The sequence below is a fragment of the Schistocerca gregaria genome, chromosome 2 (assembly GCF_023897955.1).
Source record: "Schistocerca gregaria isolate iqSchGreg1 chromosome 2, iqSchGreg1.2, whole genome shotgun sequence".
Lineage (NCBI taxonomy): Eukaryota > Metazoa > Arthropoda > Insecta > Orthoptera > Acrididae > Schistocerca > Schistocerca gregaria.
Window position 1 is genome coordinate 261525171 of NC_064921.1, and position 20078 is coordinate 261545248.

The 20078-nt window shown below is 43.0% G+C and overlaps 1 protein-coding gene across 1 annotated transcript in view; it reads right to left on the reverse strand.

The window, feature by feature from the left end:
• LOC126335737 (NALCN channel auxiliary factor 1) overlaps nucleotides 1–18958 on the reverse strand; it is a 154566-nt gene extending 135608 nt beyond the window's left edge. Inside the window, exon 1 of the mRNA XM_049999193.1 lies at nucleotides 18881–18958. Within this exon, the coding sequence (XP_049855150.1) occupies nucleotides 18881–18958 (78 nt within the window). The remainder of the gene's footprint in view (nucleotides 1–18880) is intronic.
• Between the last annotated feature and the right edge of the window lie 1120 nt (nucleotides 18959–20078).

Genomic DNA, 20078 nt, shown 5'->3' on the forward strand with positions numbered 1-20078 from the left:
AGCGATCGAACTGCGGTATTGACCGTGTAGGCATGGTTAGACTACAGACAACACGAGCCGTGTACCTCCTCCCTGGTGAAATGAGCGTAACTGATCGGCTGTCGGACCTGCTCATGCAAGGTTCTTTACATCTTTGGGTGGGTTTAGTGATATCTCTGAACAGTCAAAGGGGCTCTGTGATACAATATCCACTCTCAATGTCTATCTTCAGGAGTTCTGGGAGCCTGGATAATGCAAAACATTCACAATTCGGAACTTAACCCTCATAAGCACAGCAGACTCGTAGAAGACCTGACGAATAGAACAATGTATTTGTTTATATTTTGCTGTTAAAATTCACAAAATTGGTGGGTAAAATTTACATAAATGACAAATTTACAATTTGTAAGTGATTATGTCGAGGGCATAATAAGGTCAGTCAATGAAGACCGAAATTGGTCAGGAGTGGGAATTAATTCGTGAAGTACCAATAACTGTGCGGTTGTTGGATGGAGTGACATGAACAACATACTAATAAATCCTAATCGGTGGGGACTGAGTGCGGGAGTTAGAGTGCATTTGAACGTCTCTAGCGAAAACATATCACAGTACAAAATTTAAGTACATTAAATTTTCTACAAGAAGGTCCTGTTCATTTTTTATGTAGGGCTGATAGTCAACACGTAGCGAGCGAGAGAATACGAAAATCTCGCGTGTGGGTTTTGATGGCAGATAAAACAATGCGGGTTGTATAAAACGACGTCTTTTTGAGTAACTGAATCAGCTTGTGCAGTGAAATCAGAGTTATATTATCATTTACTGCAAATGTAAAACTATTCATGCATCAAGAGTGTGCGCTGTCGCCTGCAGGAATCTTAATAGCGGTGGCATGTCGAATTAGCTTAACATTTCGGCTACATTAAATCTGATATAAACAATTTGGAATTTTTTTGTTTCCCTCAAGTAGTGTGGCGATCGGTCTAACTTGGAATCGAAATATTTGGAACGGTGGAACATCTGTTATATATTTATTTATCTAGGCGGGAGCTCTGTTGTATTTAACCAAGTATTCCACCTGCGGAATCAGCGGTGTTTGCACGGACCGCACACTATGCTACCATCGTGCCGCTCCGACGCAAACCACGCCTGGTAACTCCGGATTGGCCGTCGGCGGGTGCTTCGTTCGTTCCAGAATCTCGTGTCACTCGCCGCAAGACCGACGAGTAGAGCTACCCGCGAAGGCCAGGGTCCCATTCAAGACGGTTGAAAATTAAATCTTTTTTTTTTATTGCATCTAGAATGTTGGTACGAAAATGTTTTTTAATCGGTGAGTTTCAACAGTTTTTACAGCTCGTTGTTCGAAGCTGTGTCACGGCCGCCGTAGGACGCTCTCAGATGGAGACGCCCGCCTCGGGTAGAAAACTTGTCGTGCTGTGACGCACGTTCACAAAATGATTTACATTGCAACGTGCAAGTAAACTCATTGGCCGAAAAACCTGATGAACAACGTGTGCAGGCTGCCGAACGCCGCATACCCAGCACAGCCAGATCAGCTTTTCTCGTCAAGAAGAGCAAGGGAGTTGCTCTCCAGGAACAATTCGAGTTAGAGGATGGGTTGACATACAGTCCTGGAATTGCAAACTAAACTTCAGTAACGAAAACACTTTTTTTGGTCCCATTTTCGTCATATTGGATTATCAATTTTGAAAATCTAACTTCGGATTTATGTTCAGTAACATCCAAAATATACAATAACATGTAGTTTTCATGCAAACTGAACAGATAATATATACAAAAGTTTTCCCTAAATTTTAATAGATTTTTCGTGAGAAACTGTTTTTCAGTACTGCTCGCAGCATAAAATAAAAACTGTTCAGCCTATTAACTTCTACCTTCTACGCCTGAAAATTAAACACTTCCTTTGAGATTTTACCCATAAATTCTGCCGAGTGAGCAGTCAGGGTACAAGTAGCGGGATGTTGGTGAAAAACTCACAGAAAGAAACTTATTGTAACTTGCCACGCAGTGTCCACAGGTTCGGGGGGAAGATTAAATTAGCCGGCAACTAGCTGTGATAGCTACGGCACCAGGCAGACAATACGGACCGCCAATGAACGTCGTCACACCATTGCCGCAGCGTGAAAGACACTGAAAAATCTAATATAGTACATTCATTGGTTGCATTGTATTCTGCGTAGACTGATGCGAATCAACACTGATTTTGAGCCGAGCCAGTTCTAATTGAACTGGTACTGAACATGATTCGTTGAAATACAATATGTCTACATACGAGGGGACCAGTGTCCCAGCTTGAGCTGCAGCAGGTTAGGTGATTTTTTTCCATAGTAATTGGAAGTGATTTTGTATTGAATCAGAACACTGGCTTTAATATATTACTTGATATTCTCCAAAGCATTTGATTTTAATTAGAAGCAATTTCAAATAGTGCAAGAAGTTTAATTCTTGGAATTAATAATTACAGAGAATTACAAATTTTACGTTATCAGATGAACATTTTAGTCATGGCCGAGCTCTTAACAGAGCATTGTGCATCAACTGCGAATTTATTTTAGACCCTTATCGATGGTAATTGCGTCTGAACCGGATTTAATATTCGTTGCGAGTCCAGGATCGCCAAGGTGCGAAGTTAGTCGGACACTAAAACACCGTTCAATATTCACCTCTCGACAGACAGATCGCTACAACTCGGAAAACCTGGGGCAAGACACGACGAACATTGGAAGGCTGTTATCAAAGACTTATCGAGATGCCGGCCGGGGTGGCCGAGCGGTTCTAGGCGCTACAGTCTGAAATCGGGCAACCGCTACGGTCGCACGTTCGAATCCTGCCTCGGGCATGGATGAGGGTGATGACCTTAGGTTAGTTAGGTTTAAGTATTCTAAGTTCTAGGGGACTGATGAACTCAGAAGTTAAGCCTCCTAGTGCTCAGAGCCATTTGAATTTTTGAATCTTATCGACGTAGCGACCTTGTATCTGCACCACAATCATCAATGTACGAGGAACTGCGAGTCAGCGAAATAAGGACGTCATTCAGTTACATAAACAACTGTTATTTCATCAAATAAAAGTAAGTACTTTCTATTACTGTTTTTTCCAGCTTGTAACATTGTATATAAATGTGCTTAATCTTAGGCGTGGAAGTGTATGTATTAGTGTGTATAGTGTAAAATGTCTCTCTCGTGTATACCTCCTACAACTACAGACACAACGCTATGTATTTTACGTTATGTTGAATACCACACACTTGTTGTGGGAATTCTTAGGTTTAATATGAAATCAAATACCTAGAAATAAATATAAGGGCCAGTCAAATCAAAACGAGAGAGATAAAAAAACAAGTAAACTGTTTATTATTTCAATACCAATTGCTATTAATGTTAATACGTTTATCCCACTGCGATTCAAGACGGTCAGAGCCTTCATGGAAAAATGTTTTCTGTTGCTACGGAACCATGATTATACCCAGGGGCGTGTCCCTTCATCCGAAGAAAATCGATGGCCACTAATGTTTTTCTTCATGGCTCCAAAAATATGTAAATCATATGACGAGAGGCCGAGATTTTATGGCGGATGTGCAAGGACTTCGCAGCGAAAATTCTGCAGCGTTGTAAAAACAAGAGGCACCCCAGCTCAGCAAAAGTGATGGTAACACTTTTCTTAGCCTGCAAGAGCCCGCTGCTCACTGACTTTCTGGAATGCGGCCCCACAAGCAACCCGCAGCCGTACGTGGCACTTTTCAAAACCTGAAACGCACCATCAAAACCAAACGCCCATGTATGTTCACGGATGGCACCATTCTGTTGCAGGACACTGACCGCCCACATATTGTCAAGGTTGTATCAGCTCAGCGCAGTAGTTTCACTGGGAAGCACATATCCTTCCCAAGGTCCCAATCCATCACTATGCGTTTTCCATACAGAACCGAGTACGTTTTACTCGATTGGGAGTGTTTGCGTCTGAGACACGTGTATCATCAGGACTGTCCCAGGGAAGTGTGGTAAGAACGCTCTTATCCTCTACTTATTTAAATAATGTAACGGACAGGGTGAGCAGCAATGTGCGGCTGTTTGGTGATGATGCTGTGCTCTACGGGAACGTACTTCTCCATAACGAGCTGTCAGAACTGACACAAACAGTTCTGGTTCACACTGTATTCGCCTAAAATAAAAATTAAAAATTAAAAAAAACCGCCAGAAGACTGTGCGAACTGCAGGAGTATCTCCAGAGGACTTATTAATGGTGCAGGAACCGGTGGTTAGCGCTGTACGTAACTAAATGTAACATATTGTTATGTTAATATTTATTAATATTCTGTCATTAATGTTATTATAATGCACCCTAGATAGGATAAGAAATCCTCTACTGTTCACTTACACTATTGGTGATAAACCGGTGTAAACAATAACTACCGTAAAATACCTGTTGTTGTTGTGGTCTTCAGTCCTGAGACTGGTTTGATGCAGCTCTCCATGCTACTCTATCCTGTGCAAGCTTCTTCATCTCCCAGTACCTACTGCAACCTACATCCTTCTGAATCTGCTTAGTGTACTCATCTCTCGGTCTCCCTCTACGATTTTTACCCTCCACACTGCCCTCCAATGCTAAATTTGTGATCCCTTGATGCCTCAAAACATGTCCTACCAACCGATCCCTTCTTCTAGTCAAGTTGTGCCATAAACTTCTCTTCTCCCCAATCCTATTCAATACCTCCTCATTAGTTACGTGATCTATCCACCTTATCTTCAGTATTCTTCTGTAGCACCACATTTCGAAAGCTTCTATTCTCTTCTTGTCCAAACTAGTTATCGTCCATGTTTCACTTCCATACATGGCTACACTCCAAACAAATATTTTCAGAAATGACTTCCTGACACTTAAATCTATACTCGATGTTAACAAATTTCTCTTCTTCAGAAACGCTTTCCTTGCCATTGCCAGTCTACATTTTATATCCTCTCTACTTCGACCATCATCAGTTATTTTACTTCCTAAATAGCAAAACTCCTTTACTACTTTAAGTGTCTCATTTCCTAATCTAATTCCCTCAGCATCACCTGATTTAATCTGACTACATTCCATTATCCTCGTTTTGCTTTTGTTGATGTTCATCTTATATCCTCCTTTCAAGACACTGTCCATTCCGTTCAACTGCTCTTCCAAGTCCTTTGCCGTCTCTGACAGAATTACAATGTCATCGGCGAACCTCAAAGTTTTTACTTCGTCTCCATGAATTTTAATACCTACTCCAAATTTTTCTTTTGTTTCCTTTACTGCTTGCTCAATATACAGATTGAATAACATCGGGGAGAGGCTACAACCCTGTCTCACTCCTTTCCCCACCACTGCTTCCCTTTCATGCCCCTCGACTCTTATGACTGCCATCTGGTTTCTGTACAAATTGTAAATAGCCTTTCGCTCCCTGTATTTTACCCCTGCCACCTTTAGAATTTGAAAAAGAGTATTCCAGTCAACATTGTCAAAAGCTTTCTCTAAGTCTACAAATGCTAGAAACGTAGGTTTGCCTTTTCTTAATCTTTCTTCTAAGATACGTCGTAAGGTCAGTATTGCCTCACGTGTTCCAACATTTCGACGGAATCCAAACTGATCCTCCCCGAGGTCCGCATCTACCAGTTTTTCCATTCGTCTGTAAAGAATTCGCGTTAGTATTTTGCAGCTGCGACTTATTAAACTGATAGTTCGGTAATTTTCACATCTGTCAGCACCTGCTTTCTTTGGGATTGGAATTATTATATTCTTCTTGAAGTCTGAGGGTATTTGGCCTGTCTCATACATCTTGCTCACCAGCTGGTAGAGTTTTGTCATGACTGGCTCTCCCAAGGCCGTCAGTAGTTCTAATGGAATGTTGTCTACTCCGGGGGCCTTGTTCCGACTCAGGTCTTTCAGTGCTCTGTCAAACTCTTCACGCAATATCGTATCACCCATTTCGTCTTCATCTACATCCTCTTCCATTTCCATAATATTGTCCTCAAGTACATCACCATTGTATAAACCTTCTATATACTCCTTCCACCTTTCTGCCTTCCCTTCTTTGCTTAGAACTGGGTTGCCATCTGAGCTCTTGATATTCATACACGTGGTTCTCTTCTCTCCAAAGGTCTCTTTAATTTTCCTGTAGGCAGTATCTATCTTACCCCTAGTGAGATAAGCCTCTACATCCTTACATTTATCCTCTAGCCATCCCTGTTTAGCCATTTTGCACTTCCTCTCGATCTCATTTTTGAGACGTTTGTATTCCTTTTTGCCTGCTTCATTTACTGCATTTTTATATTTTCTCCTTTCATCAATTAAATTCAATATTTCTTCTGTTACCCAACGATTTCTAGCAGCCCTCGTCTTTTTACCTACTTTATCCTCTGCTGCCTTCACTACTTCATCCCTCAGAGCTACCCATTCTTCTTCTACTGTATTTCTTTCGCCTATTCCTGTCAATTGTTCCCTTATGCTCTCCCTGAAACTCTGTACAACCTCTGGTTCTTTCAGTTTATCCAGGTCCCATCTCCTTAATTTCCCACATTTTTGCAGTTTCTTCAGTTTTAATCTACAGGTCATAACCAATAGATTGTGGTCAGAGTCCACATCTGCCCCTGGAAATGTCTTACAACTTAAAACCTGGTTCCTAAATCTCTGTCTTACCATTATATAATCTATCTGATACCTTTTAGTATCTCCAGGGTTCTTCCACGTATACAACCTTCTTTCATGATTCTTAAACCAAGTGTTACCTATGACTAAGTTGTGCTCTGTACAAAATTCTACTAGGCGGCTTCCTCTTTCATTTCTTAGCCCCAATCCATATTCACCTACTATGTTTCCTTCTCTCCCTTTTCCTACACGCGAATTCCAGTCACCCATTACTATTAAATTTTCGTCTCCCTTCACTATCTGAATAATTTCTTTTATTTCATCGTACATTTCTTCAATTTCTTCGTCATCTGCAGAGCTAGTTGGCATATAAACTTGTACTACTGTAGTAGGTGTGGGCTTCGTATCTATCTTGGCCACAATAATGCGTTCACTATGCTGTTTGTAGTAGCTTACCCGCATTCCTATTTTCCTATTCATTATTAAACCTACTCCTGCATTACCCCTATTTGATTTTGTGTTTATAACCCTGTAATCACCTGACCAGAAGTCTTGTTCCTCCTGCCACCGAACTTCACTAATTCCCACTATATCTAACTTTAACCTATCCATTTCCCTTTTTAAATTTTCTAACCTACCTGCCCGATTAAGGGATCTGACATTCCACGCTCCGATCCGTAGAACGCCAGTTTTCTTTCTCCTGATAACGACATCCTCCTGAGTAGTCCCCGCCCGGAGATCCGAATGGGGGACTATTTTACCTCCGGAATATTTTACCCAAGAGGATGCCATCATCATTTAATCATACAGTAAAGCTGCATGTCCTCGGGAAAAATTACGGCTGTAGTTTCCCCTTGCTTTCAGCCGTTCGCAGTACCAGCACAGCAACGCCGTTTTGGTTAATGTTGCAAGGCCAGATCAGTCAATCATCCAGACTGTTGCCCCTGCAACTACTGAAAAGGCTGCTGTCCCTCTTCAGGAACCACACGTTTGTCTGGCCTCTCAACAGATACCCCTCCGTTGTGGTTGCACCTACGGTACGGCCATCTGTATCGCTGAGGCACGCAAGCCTCCCCACCAACGGCAAGGTCCATGGTTCATGGGGGGAGGGTAAAATACCTAGGAGTAACTAATTATCAGGAGCGACCTATAGTGGAATAATGATCACATAAAACAGATGTTAGGAAACACAGATGCCAGGCTGAGATTTATAGAAAGAAAGTTAAGAATATGTAACTGATCTCCGAAAGAAGTAGCGTGCAACACAGTTTTTCGACCCATTGTCATTGCTATCATTGTAGGAGCCTTACCAGATTGGATCATTAAGAATAAAAGATACACAAAGTCCAAAAAAGAGCAAATCTTTAAAGTCAGCACCGCCATTAGACTTGTTTATTTACAGTGTTGCATTTACACTCACACAATCATAATTTTGGATTCGAAGTGCCATTATCAAATGTTTTAAGTGTTATAAATTGCCTAAGATGCCGTACTATCGTATTAAAATACAGTATTTTAATACGACAGTATGCCATGTTAGACAATTTATAACACTTAAAACACTTGATAATTGCACTTTGAAGCCGAAATCATGGTTGTGCAAGGTGTAAATGTAACACTGTAAATAAACAACAGTCTAATGGTGGTAATGACTTTAAAGAAATAGATGACAGTGGTCCCGTATTATGAAAAAATTATTTAAAGAGCAGCTCGATTTGTCGCGAAACCGTTTAACCGATGCGAGATCGTTACGGAGGTGCTTAACCAAATCCGCTGGCAAACGTTACAAAAGAGGCCTTGAGCATGAGAGGAAGGTTTACTATTGAAATTCTTAGAGTTCGGCTCAGGAAGAGTTGGCCAATATATTTTTATTTTTTTTATTTATTGGCTTTCGACACGAGCCCGTACTGCCATCTCATCACTGCAAATCTTATACCACAGCTTGTTTTTCACGATTCAGAATTTAGATTATACCCTTATACGAGCTTACACACATTTAACGAAAGACCGATTCTGACAAAAACATATTTTCACATCTACGATATACTGAAACGAATAGACAGGATGAAAGTGTTACATATTACTTCATCTCACAAATGGATCGCGAAATGACCACAACGAGAAAAATCCGAGAATTCAGAGCTATTACAGATGTTTTAGCGACAACACTTACGCAAGATGGTTGCGAAATATTTGTAGTAATTTTCTTTATTGGTTTTTCTGGCTCAAATAATGCAAATGGCTCTGAGCACTATGGGACTTAACTTCTGAGGTCATTAGTCCCCTAGAAATTAGATCTACTTAAACCTAACTAACCTAAGGACATCACACATATCCATGCCAGAGGCAGGATTCGAACCTGCGACCGTAACGGAGGCGTAGTTCTGGCGGTTTTTCTGGTTTTAACAGTATGTCTTGTATTTCTCAGGCGGAAATAGGATTGCGACTCTGTTCGGCCAGTCGGATATAGTTTTTCCGCTTAAGGCAAATATCGTCGATGTTTTCTTCCAAAAGCAAGCCGTTGATTTTCTTCCACAAACCGAGCTTATGGTCCATCGGCGGTGAACTCGTCCCAGACGGGACGCTAAGCCCTGATATTCCCCTTTCCTTCTTCGATGTAGAAACACAAATTCTTGGGTGTACCCCACACAGTACACAATCAGGCAATAACACCCTACGAAGAGGAGCCAAGGACTGCACCATCAATGGAAAAGCATCTGGTGTGACCTGCAGACAGGGTTCCTTATCTCAGCCTCCCCCCTTTTCATCTTGGTGTATTCGACTCCATGTCCTGGTTTCTGATATACCACTGGTTGAGTATGTATGCACGTCTAACAAACTTTGCCATTTACTACCATTGGGATGCTTGATTTCGGTGAATCCCATTGCCTCTCGCAATTGGGACGGTTGGTGTCGATGAAAATCCGTGCCAAGTGCGCCTATCATTTTATGGGCATTTCACCTTATTATCACGGTTCTGGTTTGTGTTCCGCCGGTAACGGCCAGTGCGAAAGTTTACGGTGGTTGGATGGAAAGACACCGAAATCAGTCCCCTGATGGCGGAATTCGAGAGCGGCCACCGAAATCAAGCGTTCTGATGGTTTGGGAACTCACCACAATCAATCCCGTAGGAAATAGAAAAAAGTTACCATACAGTTGGCTAATTTTCCAGAAATATCCATGTCTAGCCGTATTGTGTGTACGGTACAATCACATCTGCAACGCTCAAGCAACGTTTGAACATCAGCATCAACCATCAGAACACAATTATTTACATTTACATCGTAAATGAAATGTAGAATCAAATGCGTCAGCTCTTAATTGCAAAACCAGGTACACTTGATATTTGTCTATAATAGCGCCATCTAACACGAAAGGGAAACAATGGTTTGAGTGAACCGTACTCATTTTTCTAGTGTAGAATCCGAATATGCAATAAAATGGGGGCTTTCCATTTGAAAATACTAAGCTGACGCCATTAGCGCAGGAGGGGTGGATAGAAGTAACCAGTTGTAGCACATACAGATACCCCCTTTACTGATATTAACTTTTCACCCATAACTTTTTTGTACGATGGGTGTTTTCGAGATATTTATTTGTTTCATGTTAAAACAAACACTCTGTCACATATGTCAATTACTGTATCTTCCGCTCATCTGAGGACAGGGCTGACGGCTGCTGCCTGTCGGATTTAGAAGAGAACCGCAATGTGCTATGGTTCCGTTATAATACCTGTTAACGTGTCATTAACATTACTGTAAGATAAGGAATGGTGAGGTTCTGCACAGAATCGGAGAGGAAAGGTATATGTGGAAAAGACTGACAAGGAGAAGGGACAAGATGATAGTATATATCTGTAAGACATTAGCTACTAACTTCCATGGTACTAGAGGGATCTGTAGAGGGAAAAAACTGTAGAGGAAGACAGAGATTGGAATACATCCAGCACATAATTGAGGACGAAGGTTGCAAGTGCTACCCTGAGATGAAGAGGTTGGGAAAGGAGAGAAATTCGTGGCAGGCCGTGTCAAACCAGTCAGAAGACTGATGACTCATAAAAAAAAGTCACTGTAAAGTGCTAATCACTGACGATGTTCTAAATCCCGAGGAAAATAGAGGTAATCTACAGCGAAGCGAGTAATATGCAACACTAGCGTACAAATAGCCAAGAAAGAATGGAAGATCAAGAACGAAGTGCTTGGATTAAAAAGGGTATAAGACAGGGATTTAGTCTTTTGCCCCTACTGCTGAATCTATACATCGAAGAGGCAATGATGTACTAAAAGAAAGGTTCAAGAGTAGGATTGAAATTCAAGGTGAAAGGAATGATACGATTCGCTGATGACATCGTTCTCCTCCGTAAAAGTGAAGGAAAATTATATGATCTGCTGAATGAATAGTCTAACGAGCACAGAATATGGATTGAGAGTAAATCGAAGAAAGACGAAAGTAATGACAAACAGCAGAAATGAGAACAGCGAGAAACACGAGGATTGATTGTTACGAAGCAGATGAAGTTAAGAAATTCTTCTAACTAGGTAGCAAAACAACCAATGACGGACGGAGCAAGGAGGACATAAAAAGAAGAGTAACACTGGAGAAAAGGGCATTCCTGCCGAAGAGGAGTCTACTAGCAGCAAACATATGCCTTAATTTGAGAAAGAAATTTCTGAGAACTGGAGCACAGCATTGTATGGCAGTGAATCATGGACTGTGGGAAGCGAATCGAAGAATTTCAGATGTCGTGCTTATAACGGCCCCCTGCCTTAATATGATGAAAATTCAGTTTTGTGTTAGTAAATAAAATGCCACATGCTTTAGGAGAATATAACTCTCATCAAAACATTTCAAAGATTTTCTCAGGGTGGTCGTCACTACGTTGAATAATACTGTTACAAAGCTAAAGTTTATGGCTCTTCACTTTTCTCGTCTACGGTATTATATATTTATAAGAGGTACGGATTTAAAAAAAGCTAAGGCTGGAGACATCTAGTAGTTTTATAAAAGTAATCACAAGTTTTTATTCCTCTTTAAAAAATACACGTAAAGTCCACATGGCGTCTCTGACAAAACAGTTACAACTTGTGCATCAACCTCTTTGGTTGTGCGATACACACATGTTTACATATAATGAAATTAGCCGGCACTAAAAACACTGAGCGACGTGACTTCCACAACTACACTGAGCCAACTGCCTGCCGCTCTTTGACGGTGCTCTTATTTATAACCTTCGAAAGAGATCAACAAATTATCTCTTTTTTTAGAGTCAATTAAATTGTTATTAAATGAATTATTTACATGAAATAGTTACGAATGATTCTGGTGCTCAGGTGTTTAGATTAAAAACATAAATGGTGCATTTTACAAATAATTACAAGTGTCAACCAAGTGAAATAGCTGGATTACGAAGTGTTGAATATGACCTTTCTCATTTACATAATATTGGGGTTAAAAAGTGCAAATCTGTAAATTACGTGAGTATACAGTACAAAAGTATTATTGAACTTCTTTGTTTTTCATACTAAGTGTAGTGAATAATCAGGTTTTTCTGGCCAAATTTTATAACGAGCAATTTCGTAGTCACATGTGTTGAAACTTTGAATAAGCCTATGTGAGCAAAATATAACATTTCCTAATGAAATATTCGTGTTAAAACAGTTTAAATAATTGTACCTTGCTTTTGCAATCTCTTTTGGATCGAAATATTGTATATTAATGACATTGAAAAACATTGCATCATAATTGCACCCATACGAAATTTAACTAATTTGAGTTTAATTTACTGAAAAATCGTAATTTATCCTCAGTATCATACACTTTCATGCTTATTTTCCCTCCTATCGGGATCATAATATGCTACAGACGAACGTTGAAAATTAGGTACACTTGTAAGGGTTCCCTTAGAATCGGCGAGGAAAAGAGTATGTGGAAAACACTGTGACAAGAAGAGGGGACTGAATGACAGGCCAGGTGCAAAGACATCACAAAATAACTTTTATGGTAACAGAGGGTGTTGTAGAGTGTAAAAACTGCAGACGAAGACAGAGTTTGGAATGCATCGTGTCGATAACTAACTGAGGAGGTAGGTTCCAATGGTACTCTGAGATGAAGAGCTTGACACAGTTCGCAACAATAGGTGGAGAGGCACGTGCGTGAGACACGGCGCTTCGTATGACCTTCATAAACTGTAGGAGAATGGACCGACGGCTTGTGCTACAAGCATGAACAGCCCCAGCTGCCCCCGTGACTGTCTGCGGGCAGCCAGCGCCGATAGCTACCGGCTGCGCGACATGGCCTTAACTGCCGTAATGACTGCCATAACGCCACATACATCCGTGTTGCCATGAACGGAGGTCGTGGACTGTGTAAAGTGGCATCGGCTCATCGTTATAGTAGCGCGAGGTGGCAGATGGCTGATGGGTGATGTGCTGTGGCGGGGAGCAGCGTACCACATGACGCTCCAGCCAATAGCGTCGTTCTACTACGTCTGGCTGCAGCGTGCGATTCAGGGCGCGTGTCGAACATTTGACGTTGATTTTCATGTTAGTTTAGTCATGGTGAAGATACTCAGTCACTGTACAGCTTCATACATCAGACCTAAATCAAACATAGAAAGTATTAATAAGCGACAGTATATACACTTTTACAAGCAGAAAGAGAAGCAAATACAGTGCCCCAACGTGTCGCTTATACCAGCGTTGCCCTTCTCCAAAGTGATCAACAGCTACAGCACGTGGCGTGGGTCAAAAAGAGCGCGCTGGCGACGTCACAGAATATTCTCCGCCCCTTCTGTGCGTAATGCAACACACATACGCCCTCTTACCATGAAGATAAGCCCTCACTCATATGTCCACATTTGCTTACCAATAAATTTGTTTTTGGCTAGGTTCCTCCTTGAGCAACCTCGTTTTCTTGTGTTCGTTTCTGCTGGGACATTTATCGCTGAATTTACAGCACCATCAGTGTTTTTTATTTGATTCCTATTAAATAATAGGAAAAACTGCTTTTTACTGTCTGTACATATATAATTTTTATTTCTGAGTGAAGTATTCACAAATATGAAAACAGAAATGATTTTTATGTTGAAGTTCATTCCTGAAACTCACCTTAATGTAGGTAGAGATGGACTACTTAAAGCAAGATATGAAAATTTATGTCAGATCGGTGATCGAACGCTCATTTTCTACTTATCATGAGCAGTCGTCTAACCACTTGGGATATCCGAGCACGATCGACCCAAACAAATTTTCACATGTCGCTTTAGACAGTACTTCTATACCAATGACAGTGATGTCCAATTTTAGGAATAAGTTTCAGTATTTGATAGTGAATTTTGTCATCAAATATAAACATACATTTTGTAACTGGTGTAAGTACAGACATTTCTATTGGTGAGTGAGAACAGTGTACTGAACATCACATCATTTTCACGTCATTTGCAGATTAATCTTTATAGCTATTGCAAGCCGTATGTTTATAGGTTGGTTACCATCTCCAAGTACCTGTGGCAAGAGCAAGTCATTAACGTTTAATTTCCCCTGGGCAGCATTTCAGGTGCTGAAGTGATTAGTCCATACGGACAGGTGTAGCCCATTTAGTGGTGTAGTTACGATCATGCAGAAAATATCAGGTCTTCTGGTTTGTAAGATATTTGTGGGACGACTGTTCGATTCAGAGAAAATGTTGTTCTGCACACACTAGTAAGAATAGATTGGGTACAAAGTGGTACAGCAACTCTCATCGTAGGAAAGCTGGAGAGTAGCAGAAATGATTAGTGAACAAGTAAACACAGTAAACAGAAGATTGACGTAACTTGTATTTCTCCCAGTCTACCAAGACATTACAAATAATGCAGGAAGAAGGAGAGTCCAGTGATCAATATCAACAAGGATGAGCATCTCTGAACTAAAGTATGAACAATGGCTACGGAGCCGTGCCTTGGCAACGTCTTCTCAGCGTCACGCAGCGAAGAGGGTCTGAGTGCGAGTGGGCTGTGCGGCTGCCATCAGCCATCCTGTACCGCGGTGGCGGAGGCCGCTCATACTCCAGAGCCTCTGGAGGCCTGTCACAGTGGGCCTGCACCATTGAGTTCCCGTGATTCTGTAGCTGTCCATTACGAACTTTGACGCCTGTGGTGTTCTATCGATACATGAAGCAACAGAATAAACAACCACCGCAGTGATGTGTGTAGAGATTAAGGTACCACACATAAAAATATCTACACTTGTACCTATTACACTCCGTACATAAGGCGCAGACGGGCCTGTGACGAAAATGAGAACGATTACTTCTGGTTGTCTTGACTCTAAATCCTGCAGGAGTATCAGCAAATGTGCAAGTGTGGGTAAGTGAGTTAACAATCTATGAGAAGAAATACATAGTTGCATGACAATGCAACTTTGTTGGCCCAGATGACACATGATTGTCATAATGGGAGCACGTCATATTTGGTCCCACTATTATTTACTGCTCTTTCTATAAGTTGATGATTTTACACCTGACATTTCGTGAGGAACGAATATTTTACTTAATTTATGGCCAATTTTGAGCTTGATGTCCTGCAAATATGTTAATGACATATAATGAGTCACCTGGAAATCGCATAAAAGGCCTAAACGTGGGTCATAATTAAATAAACAACAACACAGCCAAATAACGGTGAATTCATTTAAAAAAAAAGTCCTTCTTCACGTTCACAGAAGACAAAACAAGTGGGACTAATTCATGTTATGGAACACACGTGTGAAAAATCACAGATCACAGAACCACTTCTGCGCTATCTACACCCTCCTCATCGTTTGTATTTAAGGCATCAGTGGTCCGTGAGTTCTCTGAAGACGCTGTGTAATTTGGAAAGAGGTAAAATCGTGACTTGTCGGATCACACTACATTCAACTACTGTCCAGTTTCTGTTTTGTTTACACAATGAAACGTGCACCTTCATGTGCCGCTGTAAGAAATGGCTTTACGCGAGATGCCCAACCACATTTCTAATGCGCGATGTCCCCTTCTGACGTTTGCTTGGAAACTGGTCAAGATAGACGTCCGTTTCCGACAGCACCAATTCAATTCGGGTTTGAAAGGCACTGCCATTAATCCATTCAATTTCGGGTATGAACGGCGGAAATGCAATTTTTGCCACTGACGTTTCGGCAGCGTATCGTCCCACCATCCTAAGAGTGACGAGAAGCTGCCACGACCGGCCTTATATGCTCCAGCGCGGCGGTACTGCGCATCCGCATCACAGAGCTGGTCGGCAACAAAGAGATATGCTTACACACGCGCCGCCGGTGGCGAAGGCGTACAGACATTCGATTCGCTTATCGATGCATGTTCGGCGGCGGTGACACCTAGACGACTTCTCTGCAGTTTAATTATCCCAAGGAGCCGCATTCCATGCTTTGCCCAAATTAAAACCATTATCTCTATTTATTAAATTAGTAGCTAAACTAACTATATTAATCGATTTAGTTAATGGAGATAATGGTTTTAATTTGGACAAAGCATGGAATCCTGCTCCTTGGGGTAATTAAACTGCAGAGAAATCGTCTAGGTGTCGCCACCGCCGAAAATTCATCGATAAACGAATCGAATGTCTACATGCCTTCGCCACAGGCGGTGCGTGTGGTAGCGTATCTCTCTGCCAGCGACCAGCATCTACGGCTCTTATGCGCAGTACCACCGCGGTGGAGCATATAAGGCCGCGCTTGGCACCTTGTCAGTCTTGCGACTCACTCTGAGGATGGCCGGACGATATGCGACATAAATATCGGTGGAAGAACTTTTATTTGCCTGGCTTCATGCCCGAAATTTAATGAACTATTCACTACGCCGTGAGAAGATGAAAATGCACGAACTGCCATAGCCAAGGCGTAACACTGGTCCCCGCTTCCTGCCTGTTAGGATCTTATTGAAGCCGCTGTTCTTACGCCAAGGTTCGGGGCTGCAGCTAATACTCCATTCCTTGTGGATACGTTGGGCAGTTTGCACTGATGCACCAACAAATCAGGCAACCTGTTTACAGTGCGGTAATGGGCACTCAAAACAGGAATCTCCTTGCTGCCATTCCTTCACGACTCCACGGCTGTCGACGTCTCCACGTCGACCCCTGCTATTGCCTGACCGTCTGCGAAAGTCCGGAACCTACGTTCGCTCTCGTCAGTCACGTTGATGGTGGGGGATCACAGTTCGACTTGGTCCCAGTTCCACACTAAATACATCGCTAAAATGCAGTCAGTGTGGTCTTTTACAGAAGTAACTAACATTTTGTCCGGTAAACGTAGAGTCGGTACGATGACAGCTCAATACGGATATACACTACTGGCCATTAAAATTGCTACACAAAGAAGAAATGCGGATGATAAACGGGTATTCATTGGACAAATATATGATCCTATAACTGACATCTGATTACATTTTCACGCAATTTGGATGCATAGATCCTGAGAAATCAGTACCCAGTACAACCACCTCTAGCCGTAATAACGGCCTGGATACGCCTGGGCATTGAGTCAAACAGAGATTGGATGGCGTGTACAGGTACAGCTGCCCATGCAGCTTCAACACGATACCACAGTTCATCAAGAGTAGTGACTGGCGTATTGTGACGAGCCAGTTTGTCGGTCACCATTGACCAGACGTTATCAATTGGTGCGAGATCTGGAGAATGTGCTGGCCAGAGCAGCAGTAGAACGTTTTCTGTATCCAGAAAGGCCCGTACAAGACCTGCAACATGCGGTCGTGCATTACCATGCTGAAATATAGGTTTCCGCAGCGATCGAATGAAGCCTAGAGCCACGGGTCGTAACACATCTGAAATGTAACGTCCACTGTTCAAAGTGCCGTCAGTGCGAACAAGAGGTGATCGAGACGTGTAACCAATGGCACCTCGACACCATCACGCCGGGTGATACGCCAGTATGGCGATGACAAATTCACGCTTCGGATGTGCGTTCACCGCATTGTCACCAAACACGGATGCGAACATCATGATGCTGTAAGCCGGGCGCGGTGGCCGAGTGGTTCTATGCGCTACTGTCTGGAACCGCGCGACGGCTACGGTCGCAGGTTCGAATCCTGCCTCGGGCATGGATGTGAGTGATGTCCTTAGGTTAGTTAGGTTTAACTAGTTCTAAGTTCTAGGGGACTGATGACCTGAGAAGTTAAGTCCCATAGTGCTCAGAGCCATTTGATACAACTGGCACCCCATACAATCAAGCCGGGTCATACGCCAGTATGGCGATGACAAATACACGCTTCCAATGTGCGTTCACCGCCATGTCGCCAAGCACGGATGCGACCATCATGATGGTGTAAACAGGACCTGGATTCATCCGAAAAAATGAAGTTTCACCATTCGTGCACCCAGGTTCGTCGTTGAGTACAACACCGCAGGCGCTCCTTTCTGTGATGCAGCGTCAAGGGGAACCGCAGTCATGATCTCCGAGCTGATAGTCCATGCTGCTGCAAACGTCGTCGAACTGTTAGCGCAGATGGTTTTTGTCTTGCTAACGTCCCCATCTGTTGACTCAGGGATCGAGACGTGGCTGCACGATCCGTTACAGCCACGCGGATAAGATGTCTATCATCTGGACTGATGGTGATACGAGGCCGTTGGGATCCAGCACGGCGTTCCGTGTTACCCGCATGAACCCACCGTTTCCATATTCTGCTAACACTCATTGGATCTCGTCCAACGCGAGAAGCAATGTCGGGATGCGATAAACCGCAATCGCGATAGGCTACAATCCGACCTTTATCAAAGTCGGAAACGGGATGGTAAGCATTTCTCCCCCTTACACGAGGCATCACATCAACGTTTCACAAGGCAAAGCCGGCAACTGCTGTTTGTGTGTAAGAAATCGGTTGGAAACTTTCCTCATTTGAGCACGTCGTAGGTGTCGCCGCCGGCACCAACCTTGTGTGAATGCTCTGAAAAGCTAATCATTTGCATATCACAGCATCTTCTTCCTGTCGGTTAAATTGCGAATCTGCAGCACGTCAACTTCGTGGTGTAGCAATTTTAATGGCCAGTTGTGCAGCAAATGATCTGGGTGTGAATTTTGGAAGACGGACAAGAGGGAAAGGATGGACGATGGTGTGCGCAGGCTCGTACAACGGCGTTATGCGTCACGTACGAGGTTACACGGGGCTGGGGGGAGAAGGGAGGGGAGGAAGGTCCGGTTCCGGAGGCCGGAAGCGCCGCGTGGCACCGGAAGCGCGGAGGGCGTGGCCGCTCGTTAGCAGCTGCGCCGCTGCGCGATGGCCGCCACCTTACACCGCCGTCCGGCGCCGGGGGTTCAGGCCGGGCACGTGGGCGGCGCGCAACGCGCCTCTGCCCACGCCTCTCACTCATTTCTTCACCAAAAAGATCTTACAGCTTGTTACTTTTCACACCATATCTTCTTCCCTTTTCCTTCAACTGCGTTTATTCTGACCGGTTACTTGATCAAGATACCATCGTACGGAGTTTCTTCGCAGATAAATAAAAAAAAAAGTGGTTCTGAGCACTATGCGACTTATCTTCTGAGGTCATCAGTGGCCTAGAACTTAGATCTAATTAAACCTCACTAAACTACGCACATCAAACCCATACATGCCCGAAGCAGGATTCAAACCTGCGACCGTAGCGGTCGCTCGGTTCCAGACTGTAGCGCGACCACTCCGGCCGGCGCAGATAACACATCACATCTTGGTGCAGGGAGTGGTAACTGGCCCTTAACATAGACATATGTAATGTATTGCCAATACATTATTTATTGTATGATTATATGATAGCAGAACAAACACTGTTAACAGTTACTTCTGTAAAATATCTCGGAGTATGCGTACAGAACGATCTGATGTGGGATGATCATATAAAATTAATTGTTGGTAAGGCGGGTGCCAGATTGAGATTCATTGAGACAGAAAATGCAGTCCATCAACAAAGGAAGTGGCTTACAAAACACTCGTTCGACCTATACTTGAGCATTGCTCATCAGTGTGGGATCCGTACCAGGTCGGGTTGACAGAGGAGATAGAAAATATCCAAAGAAGAGCGGTGTATTTCGTCACTGTGTTATTTGGTAAGCATGGCTGCGTCACGAAGATGTTTAGCACACTCAAGTAGCAGACTCTACAAGAGAGGCGCTCTGCATCGTGGTGTAGCTTGCTGTCCAGGTTTCGAGAGGGTGTGTTTCTGGATGAGGTATCGAATATATTCCTTCCGCCTACTTATACCTCCCGAGGAGATCACGAATGTAAAATTGGAGAGATTCGAGCGGGCACGGAGGCTTTCCGGCAGTCATTCTTCCCGCGAACCATACGCACCTGGAACAGGAAAGGGAGGTAATGACAGTGGCACGTTAAGTGCCCTCCGTCACACAACCCTCGGTGGCTTGCGGAGTATAAATGTAGATGTAGATGTAGATCAAAAGTATCCGGACACGTTTTGCAATGCGCAACTGGCCACGGGATGTAACGAGAGGCGGACT